Source organism: Patagioenas fasciata, chromosome 2 (genome assembly GCF_037038585.1).
Source record: "Patagioenas fasciata isolate bPatFas1 chromosome 2, bPatFas1.hap1, whole genome shotgun sequence".
Classification (NCBI taxonomy): domain Eukaryota; kingdom Metazoa; phylum Chordata; class Aves; order Columbiformes; family Columbidae; genus Patagioenas; species Patagioenas fasciata.
In genome coordinates, this window is record NC_092521.1 from 160,357,047 (window position 1) to 160,372,321 (window position 15,275).

At 49.7% G+C, this 15,275-nt stretch overlaps 1 protein-coding gene across 1 annotated transcript; it reads left to right on the top strand.

Annotated features, from left to right (window-relative positions):
- The first annotated feature begins 1,276 nt into the window (after positions 1 to 1,276).
- SHH (sonic hedgehog signaling molecule) lies at positions 1,277 to 14,640 on the top strand. The gene is made up of 3 exons (XM_065833116.2): positions 1,277 to 1,840; positions 6,562 to 6,823; positions 10,419 to 14,640. Exons 1-3 carry the CDS (start codon positions 1,532 to 1,534, stop codon positions 11,123 to 11,125), a joined length of 1,278 nt encoding a protein of 425 aa, XP_065689188.1. The 5' UTR covers positions 1,277 to 1,531; the 3' UTR covers positions 11,126 to 14,640.
- The last annotated feature ends 635 nt before the right edge of the window (positions 14,641 to 15,275 follow it).

The following is a 15,275-nucleotide window of genomic DNA, read 5'->3' on the forward strand; positions in this document are numbered from 1 at the left end:
AGTGGATTTTTTTCTCTCTGAGAGAGTGGACTTTGAATGACTCCAGCGTGCCGTTTTGGTATTTCTAAGAACTCCTCAGAAACTCCTGAAAGTTTCTAGATCCTAGGACAAATTTTCTTTCCTTAGGAGCAAAAGCAGTTGAGCTCTTTACAGGCAGAGAAGTGTTTGTTCATATGGGACTCTGCTTTTTCTGCCTAACCTGCTCTATCAGCCCCATCTCTGCAATTTTGCTCGTCTCTCAACACCTTTGTCTGATTAGTAGCTTTTGGAGATCGGGATAAAGACATCAGTTGCCACGCTGCATGAGATAACAATTAATTTAACATTAAACTTATCCCCTTGCCATTCACTTTGCTTGGATCGATCGCTGTTAATTGTGTTTGCGGATGCTTTCAACACTATGCTTTTCTTAAAAACTTAATGACACCCCGCAAGGAGGTGTAAGAGTCTAAATCGCTCCTCTTCGACTTCGACCAAAGAAACAAAGAATACAGCCCCAGCGTGCTCAGGAGACCATCTATTTTTAATCAGTTGACTTTCCATGCACTTCTGAAGATACAATATTATTTTAGACTGGGTTATACTCTTGGTTTTACTTTTTAAATTTTTTTTTAAAGTGCCATTTAGATCTTTTCATATTGCAGTTGTGTGCCACAGAAGTCAGACACGCTAACTTCATGTAACTGCTGCCTCACATCAGGTTTACTTGTTTGTGCCTTTAAAGTAGTCATTTATCAGCTAAAAGGTGACTGTGTTTAAAAATGTATGTCTTAGGAGGGAGAGCAATCTCCCTTTTCAGGGGGAAGAAACCTGTTACAAAGCCACTTAGGTGGGTGCGCTCTTACATGGCATTATTCCCCCCTTCGGGCTTTAGTATTTCACCAATACGTTTCTATTTGCCCGACTCGCCGATAATTCGGCATTTTATTAAACCGCAACTGCCCTTAGAAAGTTGACGTGCACTGAGGCAGTCTGCTAATCTTATTTATTATTTTTTCCTCTTTCACAGAGGCATCTGTTCCTCTTGCTGACAAATGTACCATTCTGCCAAGAAAGTTTTTGGAAAAAAAAAAAAAACACAACAGCGTGTAATTGATGTTATCCCAAGAAAGCGCGATCTCCACCCCTCTCAGCTCCAAGCCCTTCAGGTAAAAGGAAAAAAAAAATCTTTCAAGAATTTGTTGCCTTTTTGAGGGTTAAAACATCAGAAGACAAGCTTGTCTCGCCTTGGCCAATCAGCTCTCGGCCCTGGCAGCTATAATATAGAACTAAAGGCAGACTCCTCTCACAAGCGTCTTGCTTTGCTACCATTAAAATCAGACCCTTTTTTTGTCTCTCGATTGCTGTCTCCCGACCAAACTCCGATGTGTTCCGTTATCAGCGACCTCACGCCTGCCATTCCAGCACCTGTCTTGCTAGGGATCGGTGGATAGTATAACGATTCAGAAAGCAGACAAGGACATAGGAGGAGAGAGAGCTGTAGAGAGACAGCCAGGGATAGGCACAGAGAGCTTTGAAGTAATTGGATTCAATGGACGAAATGCTGCTGTTGACAAGAATTCTCTTGGTGGGCTTCATCTGCGCTCTTTTAGTCTCCTCTGGGCTGACTTGTGGACCAGGCAGGGGCATTGGAAAAAGGAGACACCCCAAAAAGCTGACCCCTTTAGCCTATAAGCAGTTTATTCCCAATGTGGCAGAGAAGACCCTAGGGGCCAGTGGAAGATATGAAGGGAAGATCACAAGAAACTCCGAGAGATTTAAAGAACTAACCCCAAATTACAACCCTGACATTATTTTTAAGGATGAAGAGAACACGGGAGCTGACAGACTGATGACTCAGGTAGAGCCACAGAGATACCTGTATTTGTGTTTGTTAACCTCTCTGAGCAATCCTAAAGGACGCATCTGTCTTAGTATTTTTGAAAGCCCCCCCCCTTTCCCTCTCCCCCTCCTTCCCCCGCCCCTCCAAACTCGGCTAGTTTCCCCCATTGAATGTAAATACCATCTATCCAGACAAGTTAGCAGGGGCTGGAGCTTGAGCTATGTAGATATTTGGTGGGGGAATCTGTGTGATACTTACAGTCATTACCGTGCCATGGCGTTCCCTGTAACTTGGTTAGAGATTGCTGTTTGCATTTGTCCCCAAGGATGCACTTTGATCAAACGAATTGCATACAGCTCAGAGGACCCCAAGTGTATAGTGACCGCCAGGCCACTCACTCATTATTACAAACGCAGTCCTCGGTTGCTACGCCTGCTGACTTGATTTTTTTTTCTATGGTTTATTTATTTTTTCTTAATTTCATTTTAGAATTCATTATTATTATTATTTTTCCTCGCGAGCATATTCTAAATTTAGTAAGCATGCTGTCGTGCACTCACAAAAGGCAGCTGAAGCCGGATCGACCATTCCTCTCCTGATTCCGTATTATATAGCTCGTATTGCAATACCATCATTTGCAATTGTGCCCATCAGAGCGTAAATATATTGATATTTCTTTAAGGATGCTCGCCACCAATGCTCTGGTACTTCCATAGGGGAGGGACTTGCAACTTATCGGCATTGCATCACCTTCTGTTTTAAAAAATCTGATGGCACAAGGTTTACAACTGGGTAAATATTGGATCTCGGGTGGAATCAGATTGCGGAACCATTTTATGAAAAAAGAAAAAAAAAGGAGCGAGAGAGACAGAACCTCTCCGAGAGTCATCTCATAATTATTATTCATGCTCAACAGAGAGCTCGGTGAAGTCAATTGCTCTGCCAATCCCGGAGTTTCTGAAACTACATGCAATCTAGACACTGGCAATGGGGTTCCTCCAAATATAGGTCAACAGCGCTTTTTTAATATTAATACATTTAAGCCCCACCTTCAGTGCTAGAACAGGACTCGCCTGGAAGGACTAGGCGGGGAGTGGACGCGGGGTAAGGGGGTGAGGGGTGGAATTTCCCAAACTCTCCCGGTTCCTTGGCCTGATTTTCCGCACGTTTGCCGGGTCTCCCGTGGCGAAGGACCGGCGGCCGCCACCATCTCCTCCCGACCACCTTAAATCGCACCGTACCTCCGAGCGCGGCGGCGCGCCTCTGCCCGCCCGCCGCTGCCCCGCGCAGGGGTGCGGAGCGCTGCGGAGCGGCTGTGGGTCCTCTCCGGGGCGCGGCCCGCTCCGCGCCCTTCTTGCGCACCCGCGGTTCCTCCGCCCTGGCTGCCGCCGGTGCGAGGCTTGCGGCGAGTCAGCCGCATCTCTCGCATTTTCAGCTCCACTTACTCCCCTCGCGTATCGATCGCGGCGGCTCGGGTTTCGCCCTTCCCTCCGCAGCCCGGCGGCGGCGGCGGCTCCACGGGAGACAGGCTCCCGGCGGGGCTCGGCGCATCCCTCCCTGCGCAGCTGCGCCGGTGCGTGTGCGCGGCGGAGCGGGGCGAGGGGGCAGCGGGGAGCCGGCCGGAGAGGCGGGCTGCGGGCCGGGGCGGTGTGCGGGCTGACCCCGGCCCCGTGGCTCTCTCCCGGGGCACGCCGCGCCGGCTACGCGGCTGGCCGCTCTCGCTGCATTAGCTGGCAGCATCTGAACTCCTGACCTTCTGTCAACTTCCCTCAGACGAACGAAACGAAAACAAATACTTTTTTTTTTCTTTTTTTTTTTTTCTTTCTCCTTCATTGCTTATTGCTGTGCCTTAGACACAAAGGAGGGAGGTGGGCTGAGGGCAGCGGAGACGTGGAGGCCGCAAGGCCGGGTACCCGACGGTGAAGAGGGGAGTGAGGTGGGGGACCGAGCCGGGCTCCGGCACCCCTCGGAGAGGCAGGGAGCGGGGAAACGGAGTGGGGCTGGGGAGGGGGCGGAGGGGCTGCCCTTGCCTACCCTCCCCAGGGCATGACCGGGTCCGCAGCGCCCCGAGGTGCCGATCTGCCGCCGGCCTCCCTGCCTTGCTTTTCCGTCCTTCCCTCCCTGAGCCAGCAACCTCTCGTTGAATCCCAGGCTTTAAAGCCCTGCTTCGCGAGCCCTTCAACCATGGAGAGATCTTCCCTGAGCAGTATCGTTAAACTTGCCGAATAGTTGCCGAATGCATTAGCCGCTAGTTAATATTAACTCCAGAAGGGGGGGAAAAACGCAAACAGAGGTAGGTAAGTCAGGTTCTCAACTTTGCAGGTGACAACAGCAGTTTGCTGAAGGTTTCCCCCTTCCTCCTCTCCCTCCCCCCCACTCTAGCCATTGGCTGGATCCGGGGGAGAGATAAGAAGGCCAGGTCAGTATGATAAAGCTGGAATTTGTATGAAATAAAATGGCAATCTCGTGTAATGCAGGCACACAACCGGGGCGTGATGTGAGGAATTTAGAGATCAACTTGGCATTTAGGAAGCCCACCAGGTTGTTTACACTGACAGGTACCTGTTAAGTGTTTCCTTCAAGCAATTCATTTGTGAAGAGATTAGGAGCTGGCAGGAGAGGGCTTGTTGAACAACTTTGCCTCCACACAAAGCGTCAGTGGAGGCAGTCCTGCTGAGCTTCACGGTGGCTGAACAGAATTGGGCTTGATTTGTGGCACACGACCCAATGAATTAATAAATAGTCTGGGCTTCACGGCTTTTGACTCTCACAATCCAGCTCAGGCAGTAGAAAAGAGAGGAAAGTCCTTTAGGAGGTCGTTTCTTCTTTATTTCGCCTGAAGCCGGGAGCTGCTGATGGCAGGGCCGGAGCGGCAAAGAGCCCCTGGGCGCTGCCCGCACCGCTGCCCGCCCTTCGGCGCCCGGGACGGGACATCGCCGTGTCGCGCACGTCTGTCGCCTTATCAGTAGCCGAGACGTTTGATCCTTCGCCCTCTTCCCCCTGCAAATCAATGGAGGAGCGTATCCATCCTCTCAGGTGTACGAGGGCCAGGGGAGGAAAAAATAAATCAACTTCCTTGTGCTGCCGGGCTTTGCTGCTGGGAACAGTGCCGAAAACCAAACACCCGGCTCTTTCCATAAAACGGTAGGCCAGACAGTTCGAAGTGAGCTCACGATTGCGCTTCATATCTCTCAGGGACCCGCGTGTTGGTGGAATTGCTTTTTATGGTTGTTCACAGACACACGCAAAGTTTCTTCTTGAGTAACGTTGTTGCGTCCCTTAAAAGTACCGTCGTCGGGAATAATGGAGAGGCTTTACTTTTCTGGGAGCCGTGAAGGGGGCCTTTGGGGTCTGTTACTTGGCATGCTGGGAGCAAACTGGGGAGAGTGGTGCTGCAGAAGGCCAAGCATCCCAGTCAGGTCAGCAAAAGTGAGGGAAGAGCAGCTTACTGCATCCCGCTGTGGCTTTAACCCACATAGATATTTACATCGAACGAGCCACATCGTGTATATCCACGAGTTATTTTCCTCTCCAAAAGGGTGGAAAAGAGTTGGCAACGTGTGTGTTTCCAACCCTATACCTTCGGTCAAGTGCTTTTCAATGCTTTCGGTGCTGATTTCCTATTTCGAGGAGGCTGAGAGTCCTTTACCTCTACGGCTGGCACGTCTGTTCTCCCCATTGGCTAAGATAGGAATCCCCCCCAAACTTGGAGGGTTTCATGTAGAAATCGCCCCCCTTCCATGTAGAGCTGTAGCCATTCTTCACCCCCCTCCTTCCCATCCTTTCCCCATTATTTGTTCGATCCCCGCAGGCCCCCCGGTCCTGTCGGGCCCGGTTCAGCCCCGGGGAAGGCCGGCGGCTCCTGAGGGGTGATGGAAAACCCTCTAGTGATCCCCGCAAGGAGCTGGAAAACGTTTCACTCCACACAAAGGGTCTCTTAGCCTGCATAGCATCCCGGCTTCGCTTAACTTCCCTTCTCGACCCTCCCTTGCTTTTCATCTTCCCACTAAGAGCTGTATTATTGTATGGATTTGTTCGGCTTTGTAGGTGAGCGCCGATGTATGTTTGAAGCGGAGGGAATGCTCCCAGCCCATGCTGCTTTGAGGGCTCTAATGAGTGATGGGAGAAAAGAGGGGAAAAAAAAAAAACAGCAAAACACCACAAAACTAAACTCAAACCACCCCTCCCTCCCGCACATAAAGGCTGTTAACATGTATTGAGACCCCTTTCAACACAGAATTAAGCTGAAAAGACCCGGAGAGACATTCCGGGGGGGAATCCGTGACTCCAAGATATACGGCGAGTGTTTGTTCTCGGCAAAAACTTTGCTCTCGGGAAGGGGACAGGGCACTTAGCGGCAGGAATTTGCTCCGTGCAGGTGGCTTTGAACTGACACACACCTCAGCGCCAGTGATGGGGCCGGGGGGTCCCCCTGCCCCTGCGGCAGGTGCTGGGGGAGGGGGTGGCTCTGTCCCGGTTGGTCTTCGTGGTGTTTCACCCCCTCTTCCTCTCGGGTCCCCAAGTTTCACTCTCCTCCTCACCTGCCTTCCCGTCCCTCCCTGGCACGGAGGAGAGGATGCTCAGCCCTGGCTCGGCCCATCGTTGTTCGGAGCGGGGGGGGGACACACACACCACTAACACCGATTTGCCTGGGGAGGGAAGGATGTTGAAGGGGGAAGCTGCCCCTGCTGCAGCACCCACCGCAATGCGTCTTTCCCCATGTGCTCGTATCCCCGCAGCGCTGCAAGGACAAGCTGAACGCCCTGGCGATCTCAGTGATGAACCAGTGGCCCGGGGTGAAGCTGCGAGTGACCGAGGGCTGGGACGAGGACGGCCACCACTCCGAGGAGTCCCTGCACTACGAGGGCCGCGCTGTGGACATCACCACTTCGGACCGGGACCGCAGCAAGTACGGCATGCTGGCCCGCCTGGCCGTCGAGGCCGGCTTCGACTGGGTCTACTACGAGTCCAAGGCACACATCCACTGTTCCGTCAAAGCAGGTAAGGCGGGGAAACTGCCCAGGGACACATCGGGATGGGTGGGTGGGGTGACACTCCCGGGACATGGTTCAGCCCCCCACAAGCCTTCTCCGCCCTGCCTGTTGCCCCCTGAGCTCCCTCCTCCGCAGCCCTGCAGGGTCCCCTTCAGCCCCGTCGGGGCTCCCCGCGGAAGCGGAGCGGAGCCCCCTGAAGACGCAACCTGCCTCCCCCCCGCCTCTTAGTGACCCCGCCAGCGCGGGGAGGGGGAAAGTAAGGAAAAGGGAGGAAAAGAACGGGGAAAACAACAACAAGAAAAAGCCTAGCCAGCTGCAGCATTTTTTGGCAGCGTTTTATTTGGGTGATTTGCTTGCCCAGCCTTCCCAGGAGCGCTGAGCCGCAGCCGCACACCCCCCGAGGGACTTGCTGCTTTCCCCATCCCAAGAGCATGTTCAACACAAACACTAGTGGCCGTCTCCAGCCGCCCCGCTGGCTGCACGCCTTACTCGCGATCGCTAATCTCCGAGTGGGAGCCGGCCAGGAAAATAAATAAGTAACGTGGTCCCCTGCCTCCTTCAGCGGCAGCCGCTAGGAAATTCCCAGATAGGGATACACGTACATATGATATTGTTCCCTCCCCTGTGCTTACAACGCCACACACTGTCTCAACCCGGGAACAGCTTGTGAGAAATCGCCGACTCGCCGAGTTAATTTTTTGACACTTGGCACTACTTTGGGGAGCAAAACGGTTGGCAAGTGCCAGCCCACCCCCCGCCACCTCCCTCCGCCCAGCCGTATGGCAGCTCAAGTGCCTTTTAATAGCATCCTCTAGCTCAGCAGCCCGATGGAAGCGTCAAGAAACACTTGGTTGCAAAATAAAATAATGGGCTTTATTTAAATATAGCCGTTTACTTCTAAATAAGCAGCCCCACGGCAGGGAAACCAGCCTGGCCTCGCCATGCCTGTCTGCAAAAGGGACTTATCCCCCAGCTCCAGCCCAAAACTCGCCAGGGGTTGAGCCGGGGTAGCATCTCTCCTGGCCCACTCAGGCTTTGTCCTGAGAGACTGCTACTGCTTTTGTTCAGCTCCCCGCTCCTTCCTAGCCGAAAAGAGGCCCTGCAAAGCTATTAGCCCTCTGGTGATATGAAACATCCCTTTCAATAGTGAAGATGGGCTTTAGAGTGCAAGGTGTCCAATTGTGGTGCGTGGTGACCTCAGCCCAAGCGCACCCCTTAATCCACCCCTATGGGTATTTCATAGGAGAGGAGTAACCCCAAGCTGCTCATTGAGATTCGGCACACACGGACTTGGGGGTGATATTTAGAGGGTGTCAGGCAGGGTCGTGTGACTGTACTAGACTGGTTGCAAGGGAGCAGGCTTGAATTCCGCCCGCTCAGCCTGATTTCAAACTGTCCAAACCTCATTTCATGAGAGAGCATCTTATGAGAAGATTAAACCCCATAATACCAGGCAGGAAGATTCTTTATCTAGATCTCTGTTTGCAAAAAGTATGATCCCAGAGACTGGAATGCAAAGAAGAGTTGCCCCAAGGCCTGAATTATTGTAACCAGGACAGAGGAGGGAGAGGCAGGGGTGGTAAAAGGGACATTGATAATGCGCTACAGAAAGTATTTAGAGCAAGCTTCTACATTTAAAATTCAAATACACATCTTGAGTGCCTTGGAAAAGTGGCTCTGCTGTGCAAATAGTGCTTGGAAGGTTTTTTGGAGAGTATGTGTGTGAATTGGCACATAGGGTTTCTGCACCTGAACAAATAGGGAGGGGGAGAAAAGGGGGGGAAGAAGCTGGGAAAAAAATGGAAGTGTCCTCTCTTCCAAGAGTGTCTGCATTTATTACATGAATCAGAATGACAATGCTGATCCTTTATTGGATTTTAATTAGAGAACCCAAACAAGCACTGCTCAAAGCAGCGGATTTTCACACCTCTGCCAATTCACTGGCATGTTTGTAGAGCTGCTACACTACTAGATCTATTCATCAAGTCCCTGAATATGCAAACAAAGCTCAAGCCAGACCTTTACCGCTGGCTTGTAGGAAGGTGTAGCTTGCTAGCAGAGGGCTCCACATAAAGCACATAGCTTGTTTGTTGCCATGTCCTCCCTGAAGAGGCCTTGGAGATCTCACTACTTCATTTCTGAAGGAGAAGTGATAAAGTCATTAGCAAATCAATAACAGTCTAATTTTTGCCCTTCCTGTCCTTCCTGAGAAAGTCATTAGGAGACACTCCGTGGGTTTATTTAAATCATGAGAGCTTCAGTACCAGCCACAGAGGCAAAATATAAAATCTGACCGCTTCTGGGAAATAAATCACCAGGACTTTCAACTGATATAGGAAGCAACTGAGAGAAACCAGGCAAGGGAGGGATGAAGAATGTCAATAGCTGTAGCAAAGACACTTGTTTCCGTGACATACCGTGACATTGGCTACAACCCAATATATAGAAAATCAGAGATTTTAGGAACATCTCAGCATCCTTTGGTTAAGTCAGGGACCAGCCTGGAACAGGGCAGAGCTCCTCTCCCACTGCCCTGCACGTGACTGAGCTTACAGAAAGGCATTTTCAAGGGAGACTCAAAGTCTCATTGCTCTTTCTGCTTTCTTTAAACCTGCAATTGTTCCTCGCGGGAACACTGGAAAACAACAGCAGTGAGAACAGCATTTAGTAGCTAAACTGAGTAACTGTGAAAACTGAAGGAGGTGAAGGAGGGATGTGCTTGGGTCTGAAGCAGGTGTGGGGTTGCCCAGGGACCATATGCCCCAGGACGGAAAACTGCATTTTCCTTCCAGTGGGTGGAAGGGATCAAGGAGATTTTTGTTAGTTTGTTTGTTTCTTTGACTGTTTTTCTGAAAGAGGAATGAACCAGAGAAGTGGAAGTGGCAGGCAGGATTGTTATAAAGGACGACATGGGCCTCAGCAGCTGCTGTGTTGAGCAGAAGGGCAGAGAGGGCTGGGAGGCAGCGCGGGGTCACACACAGGCTGGTGGAGGGGATGGCTCAGGAAATCTGGGCTCTTGCTTTCCAGTGGGGTGATGTGCAAGTCCGTGTGCTCTTTGAGCCAAAGTCTTCCCTTGCTCTTTGCTGCCCTAGATGGGATCCTTGAGTAAGAGCGGGGTGGAGACCTTGAGCATTGAGAGCATGGACACTCACATAGAGGAGGAAAAACCTTATTCCAGCAAACTCGCTCGGTTTGGAAAGCCTGCAAGTTATCTGATAGCAGGTGTCAGGCACAGGGAAAACAGTATCCAAGTGGGAAGCTCTTCCAGACTAGATTGGTTCTGGAACAGCTTTTTCAGGGGAAATATTTTGGCCCATTTCCATAATGAGGCAAGGGACCCCTGTAACTCCTAACACAAAGGGAGATGTACCAGCTCAAATCTGACAGGAGGGTGACTCTCATTTGACCTGAGTACAAACAGGGCAAGTTGATAGATGACAATGGAGAAATTTTGGTGGGGAATGAGGCTGCATCCTGCACCCATGCTTGCTGGGCAGGTCAGGGCAGCTGGAGAAGTGGCACATGTCCCTATCCCCTGTAGCCCCACATCCCAGCCCGGTGGGTGCTCTGTCTAATCCCACTGTGCCTTTCTTCATGCACAGAAAACTCAGTGGCTGCCAAATCAGGAGGCTGCTTCCCTGGCTCGGCCACAGTGCACCTGGAGCATGGTGGCACCAAGTTGGTGAAGGACCTGAGCCCCGGGGACCGCGTGCTGGCAGCTGACGCAGAGGGACGGTTGCTCTACAGTGACTTCCTCACCTTCCTTGACCGGGAGGACGGCTCCCACAAGCTCTTCTATGCCATCGAGACGCGGCAACCCCGGGCCCGGCTGCTGCTGACAGCCGCCCACCTTCTCTTCGTGGCCCCCCAACACAACGAGTCGCAGGAGGGGACCCCCAGCAGCCAGGCGCTCTTCGCCAGCCGCGTCCGGCCGGGCCAACAGGTCTATGTGTTGGGCGAGGGCGGGCGGCAGCTGCTGCCGGCGGCCGTGCACAGCGTCTCGCTGCAGGAGGAGGCTTCGGGGGCCTACGCCCCCCTCACCGCCCAGGGCACCATCCTCATCAACCGGGTGCTGGCTTCTTGCTACGCCGTCATCGAGGAGCACAGCTGGGCGCATTGGGCCTTCGCTCCCTTCCGCCTGCTCCAGGGGATGCTGGACGCCCTGTGCCCCTCCAGCGGGGGGACCCTGGTGGGTGCCCCCGCCACCCCCGGCATCCACTGGTACTCTCGCCTCCTCTACCGCATCGGCAGTTGGGTGCTGGATAGTGACTCTCTGCACCCGCTGGGCATGGTGGTACCATCCAGCTGAGAGCATCCTGAGCCATCCTGGCTGCCCGCCAACCACCAAGGGAGAGACAGAGACACAGAGAGAGAGAGAAAGGAGGAATAAATGGAAAAGAAAGAAAAAACACAAAGAGAAAAAGAAAAGAAAAACCTAAAAGAAAAAAAAAAAGGAAAAAAAATACATATTTTTAAAAGAAAGCACGGATTAAGACTTAAAAAATAATAATAATAAAATAATAATAATTAAGTAGGACAGTCCAAAGTAGACTTTAAGGGAAACAAAGACCCCAGGAAGTTCTGTTCTGTTTAGTTTATAAATATATATATATTTTTATTTGTTCCTTTGTTTTGTTCATTGTTTTTTTTTTTTTTCCTCCTCTCCTGGATATTTATTTCTTTGGTATTTTGAATAGATGTTTTAAAAGATATGAACCGGACCTTCAAGAGCCTTAAATAGTTTCTTTGATAATTTATTATCATGTGAACTGTACTCACAGGGGAAAAAATTATTTTGTGAGGCCAAGCAAAACTGCGCAGAGTCTATTTTTCTACATGTCATGTGTGTCCTGACTTTCAGAAAGCAAAATTCTGTACTTTCCCATCTCTCCATTACATTGCTTCTTCATTTCAGCAAGTCTAAAAAACCAAGCAAAGAAACACACAAAAAGACAAACTTCATGGGGGTCCGTAAATTATATTTTTATACACAGAATTGTAAATTAGATTTTTTTGAGAGATCAATACTTAACTGAATCACATTTCGTTTTTTGAAATAGTGTAAAATATGAGAATATATTATTTTAATTTAAATAGTTTCAAATGTAACGTCATTTCCTGTATTGTTTTCCATGCTTTGCTTTGTAAAAACACCATTTGGCCACGTTCATGGAAGTCAAGACTGTTACACAAACGTTTTATTTGCAAAAACCGTAAGAAACTTTGTTATTTTTAACTTCAAAAAATTTATTAGAAAATAATATTTTTTAAAAAGCGCACATGGCGGCAATTCTGTGACGATGGAGACGGTAGTTTGTACAGAGGGGAGAAAAGGATGTTTTGCATTAATAAATTGAGAAATAACTGCTGTAAATTTACTAAAATGTATTTTTTGAATATTTTGTAATAGTTTTAATAGTTTTATAGAAATAAAATGTGCCATGCACAGTCTGGTTAGTATATAATAACTAAGAGTTCCTGGTGCATCCCATTTTTTTGTTTTGTTTTGTTTTTGCTTGTTGGTTTAGGAAACATGATGCCTAAAGGAGTGCCCAGTATTTTATTTTGATGTGTTGCTGATATCTTTTGATTCTGGTACTTTAATTAAGGAAATGAATCCATCACATCCGTGCGTAACCTGGAATCTCTTGTACTAACAGTAGAACCTCACTTATTTGCACAAGTGACCAGGACATGTGGTTTCCCTTCACGGGAGCCCCAGCTCCCCGTCCACTCTCAGGTGATGTTCTCCCCAGCTTTGTGTTCACCTCCTGGTCCAGTCTGGAGACCACAGATATCTCTTAAAATTTATTTCTGAGAGTGTTAAGTTTACCCTTTGAAGCATGTAAATCTGAAGGCAAGCAGCTGCCTTCACCTCTCAATGGTGCCAGGATTTTAATTGGCTTTTATTTGAGTGCCTGGAAGATGTAGATCTGAAGGAGTGACATCGACTTTGGCGAATTAACCAGGATTTGTGTGGCTGATGCTGGAAGAATGAGCTGGCCACCTTACCTGAGTAAAGATGTGGGACTTGGGACCAGCAAGAAAAGAACAAAACATCCTTTGCAAAACAATCAAAAAAGGATAAAAAAGTGTTCATTTATTCTGAGACATGTTCCTTAGCTCGGAGTCCGTCCTGAGCCATCAATGGGTGAACATCTTGGAGATGCGTTTCAGGAGACACGTGGTGGGGCTAGTACTGCATCTCCCACCCGTTCCCAGCTCCAAGCCCTGCCGAGGGGTTTGTCCTTGTCGGGTGCTGATGAGTGAGGTTCTGCTGCACTGGGTGCTCCTCCCCAAAGGGTTTCCAGGATCCCTTTAAAAATTTTGCAAAACATTGTGTGTGCGTGTGTGTGCGCATCTGTGACAGGACCGTGTCAAAAGGGAGCTCTTCTTGAATGTCTTCTCACCTGTTCTTTGGTCTTCATTACCCACCAGTCTAGGATGTTCATCTATCGGGCAGCCTTTTTCTCCAGAGATGCAGCCACGTCCTCTGCTGGGATGAACGGCAACTCCAGGTGGCCTCTCAGGATGTCCCTGCCTGGGGCCACCTGCAGAGAGCACAGACCATGGTCTTCCACACTCAAAGCCTGGGAGCTTCCAGAGCAGTGTCAGGAGTTGGTGGCTGAGCCCCAGGCATGAGCACCCCCATGTCAATCCCTAACAGATGGATGTGGTCTCTCCTTCCCAGCAGCTTCTAGTCCCGGACCACCTCCATCCTATGGAGCTCAGTCATGGCCAGGGTGATGAGACTTCGGTGAGACTGCTGGTGTGCTACAGTGCCAATGTAGAGCACTGGGATGGGAACCGAGTCACCTCAATGGTCACCAGTTGTGGGGCATCGTGGGGGAATGTGAACTGTCCAGTGGGTGCCAGGGACCCTCTGTCCACCCGTCTCGGACTCTGCCACCTCCGTGTCTTTGGGGTCTGTCGGTGCATTGGGGACTGCAAATGCATCTGTTTTGTGGCATGTAAAAATGTGATTGCAGAACAAATTATTCTCTGCTATAAGAGTTCAGCCTTTGTACAGTGGTGCCTCGGCATCTGAGCTCTCTTACCCCGGTCTTTAGAGGGTAGCTGGCATTTTGTAGAGCATTTATGGTCAAAAAACAACTGCATCAGAGCCTCCTTCTCCAGAGGTCAGGCACCGGAGGTGTTTAGGCATGGCAGTGATCAAATTTTTAACTGTTGGCTTGGGGGCCTCTGTCTAAATAGTAATTGAGATGAATAAGAGCCATTAGACCAGAGCCCAAGCTTGTGTCAGGGTAGGGTACATGCCCTAATAGGGACCATATCAGACATTGCTGAGTTTAATCTTCACAGAAAGACCAAGATGAGCTCAGAGCTTTGTGGTGTGAGAGAAGCTGAGATGCTGCCTTTTACTAGGACCAACCTGTTTTGTCAAGCAAAGAAATGCCATGCTGTGTTCTCCATCACACGTATGTCTAGTGATTATATGCCTCCCTCTCACCGTATATTTATTACATCTACTTCTCTGGCACCTCACGTCCGGATCAGTCCTTCGTGTTATGCGTTACAAGTGCTTCGTTAGATGAACCGATCCAACCTATAGCTACAGCTCTCGTATGAAGGATGTACTGTCATAACATTGTGCAAAACGTCTAGGAGATATCACCGTCCATTTTCAGGGTCTGAGTATGGCAATAGTTTGTATGAAATGTACACATAGTGGTGGCTACAGAATAGTTTATGACTAAATACATATCTATTACTGTTAAAATAATGTATAAGAATGTACTTGAAGCTATTACCCTTGTGCTCTGTTGTCTGAATAATTAAAGAAATTACAGAGACTTCCTGAAATGTCTGTTATGTGATGACATTCTTATCGCACATGCTCACCTCTCTGTTTTTTCCCCTGATGACACTGAAGTGGGGTGTGGGGACCCTGGTGCTCGGTTCAGTGGGATTTGGCATGGGGCCTTACAAACATGGCAGGAATTTTGCCCGTGCCATTTCATGCGGTGGTGACAATCTCCCTCTTCTCTCACTTAGAGCCACCTAGACAGTCTATCATTTACCTGAGAAATACTGCGTGGCTCTGCAAAGCCAAGTCATTTGAGAGAGTGCTGTGGGGACACAGAGATGCCCTGAAGGTTGGCCCATCAGTGCCTCCTCCCCATCCTCCCCCATCCAAACCAGTGTGAGAAGTGGCCCTAATGAGACTGGGGCTAGCTCATGTTTTTCTGATGGGTCTTCCACGCAGTGCCCCGATGCCCAGACACCAGATAAACTGAGGGGAAGCTTGGATAACCCAGTAAAAAAAGATCATGTCCACTGTGCAATTAAAATCCATGCCAAGCATCAGATCAAACCAGGTCTTTCACATCCAGGTAGCTGTGCCATGTCATTGTTGGCAGCCCTTTGTACCCTCACATGTGAAAATTTGCTTAGCTATATCTTTTCAGATATATATATGCACATGTATGAATACATGT

What these genes read in the sequence shown, in the direction of transcription:
- SHH (XM_065833116.2), top strand. Translation starts at nt 1,532, where the DNA reads ATGGACGAAATGCTGCTGTTGACAAGAATTCTCTTGGTGGGCTTCATC. An exon ending in CTGACAGACTGATGACTCAG is followed by an intron (nt 1,841 to 6,561) that starts GTAGAGCCACAG and finishes GTATCCCCGCAG; the next exon opens with CGCTGCAAGGACAAGCTGAA. An exon ending in CCACTGTTCCGTCAAAGCAG is followed by an intron (nt 6,824 to 10,418) that starts GTAAGGCGGGGA and finishes CTTCATGCACAG; the next exon opens with AAAACTCAGTGGCTGCCAAA.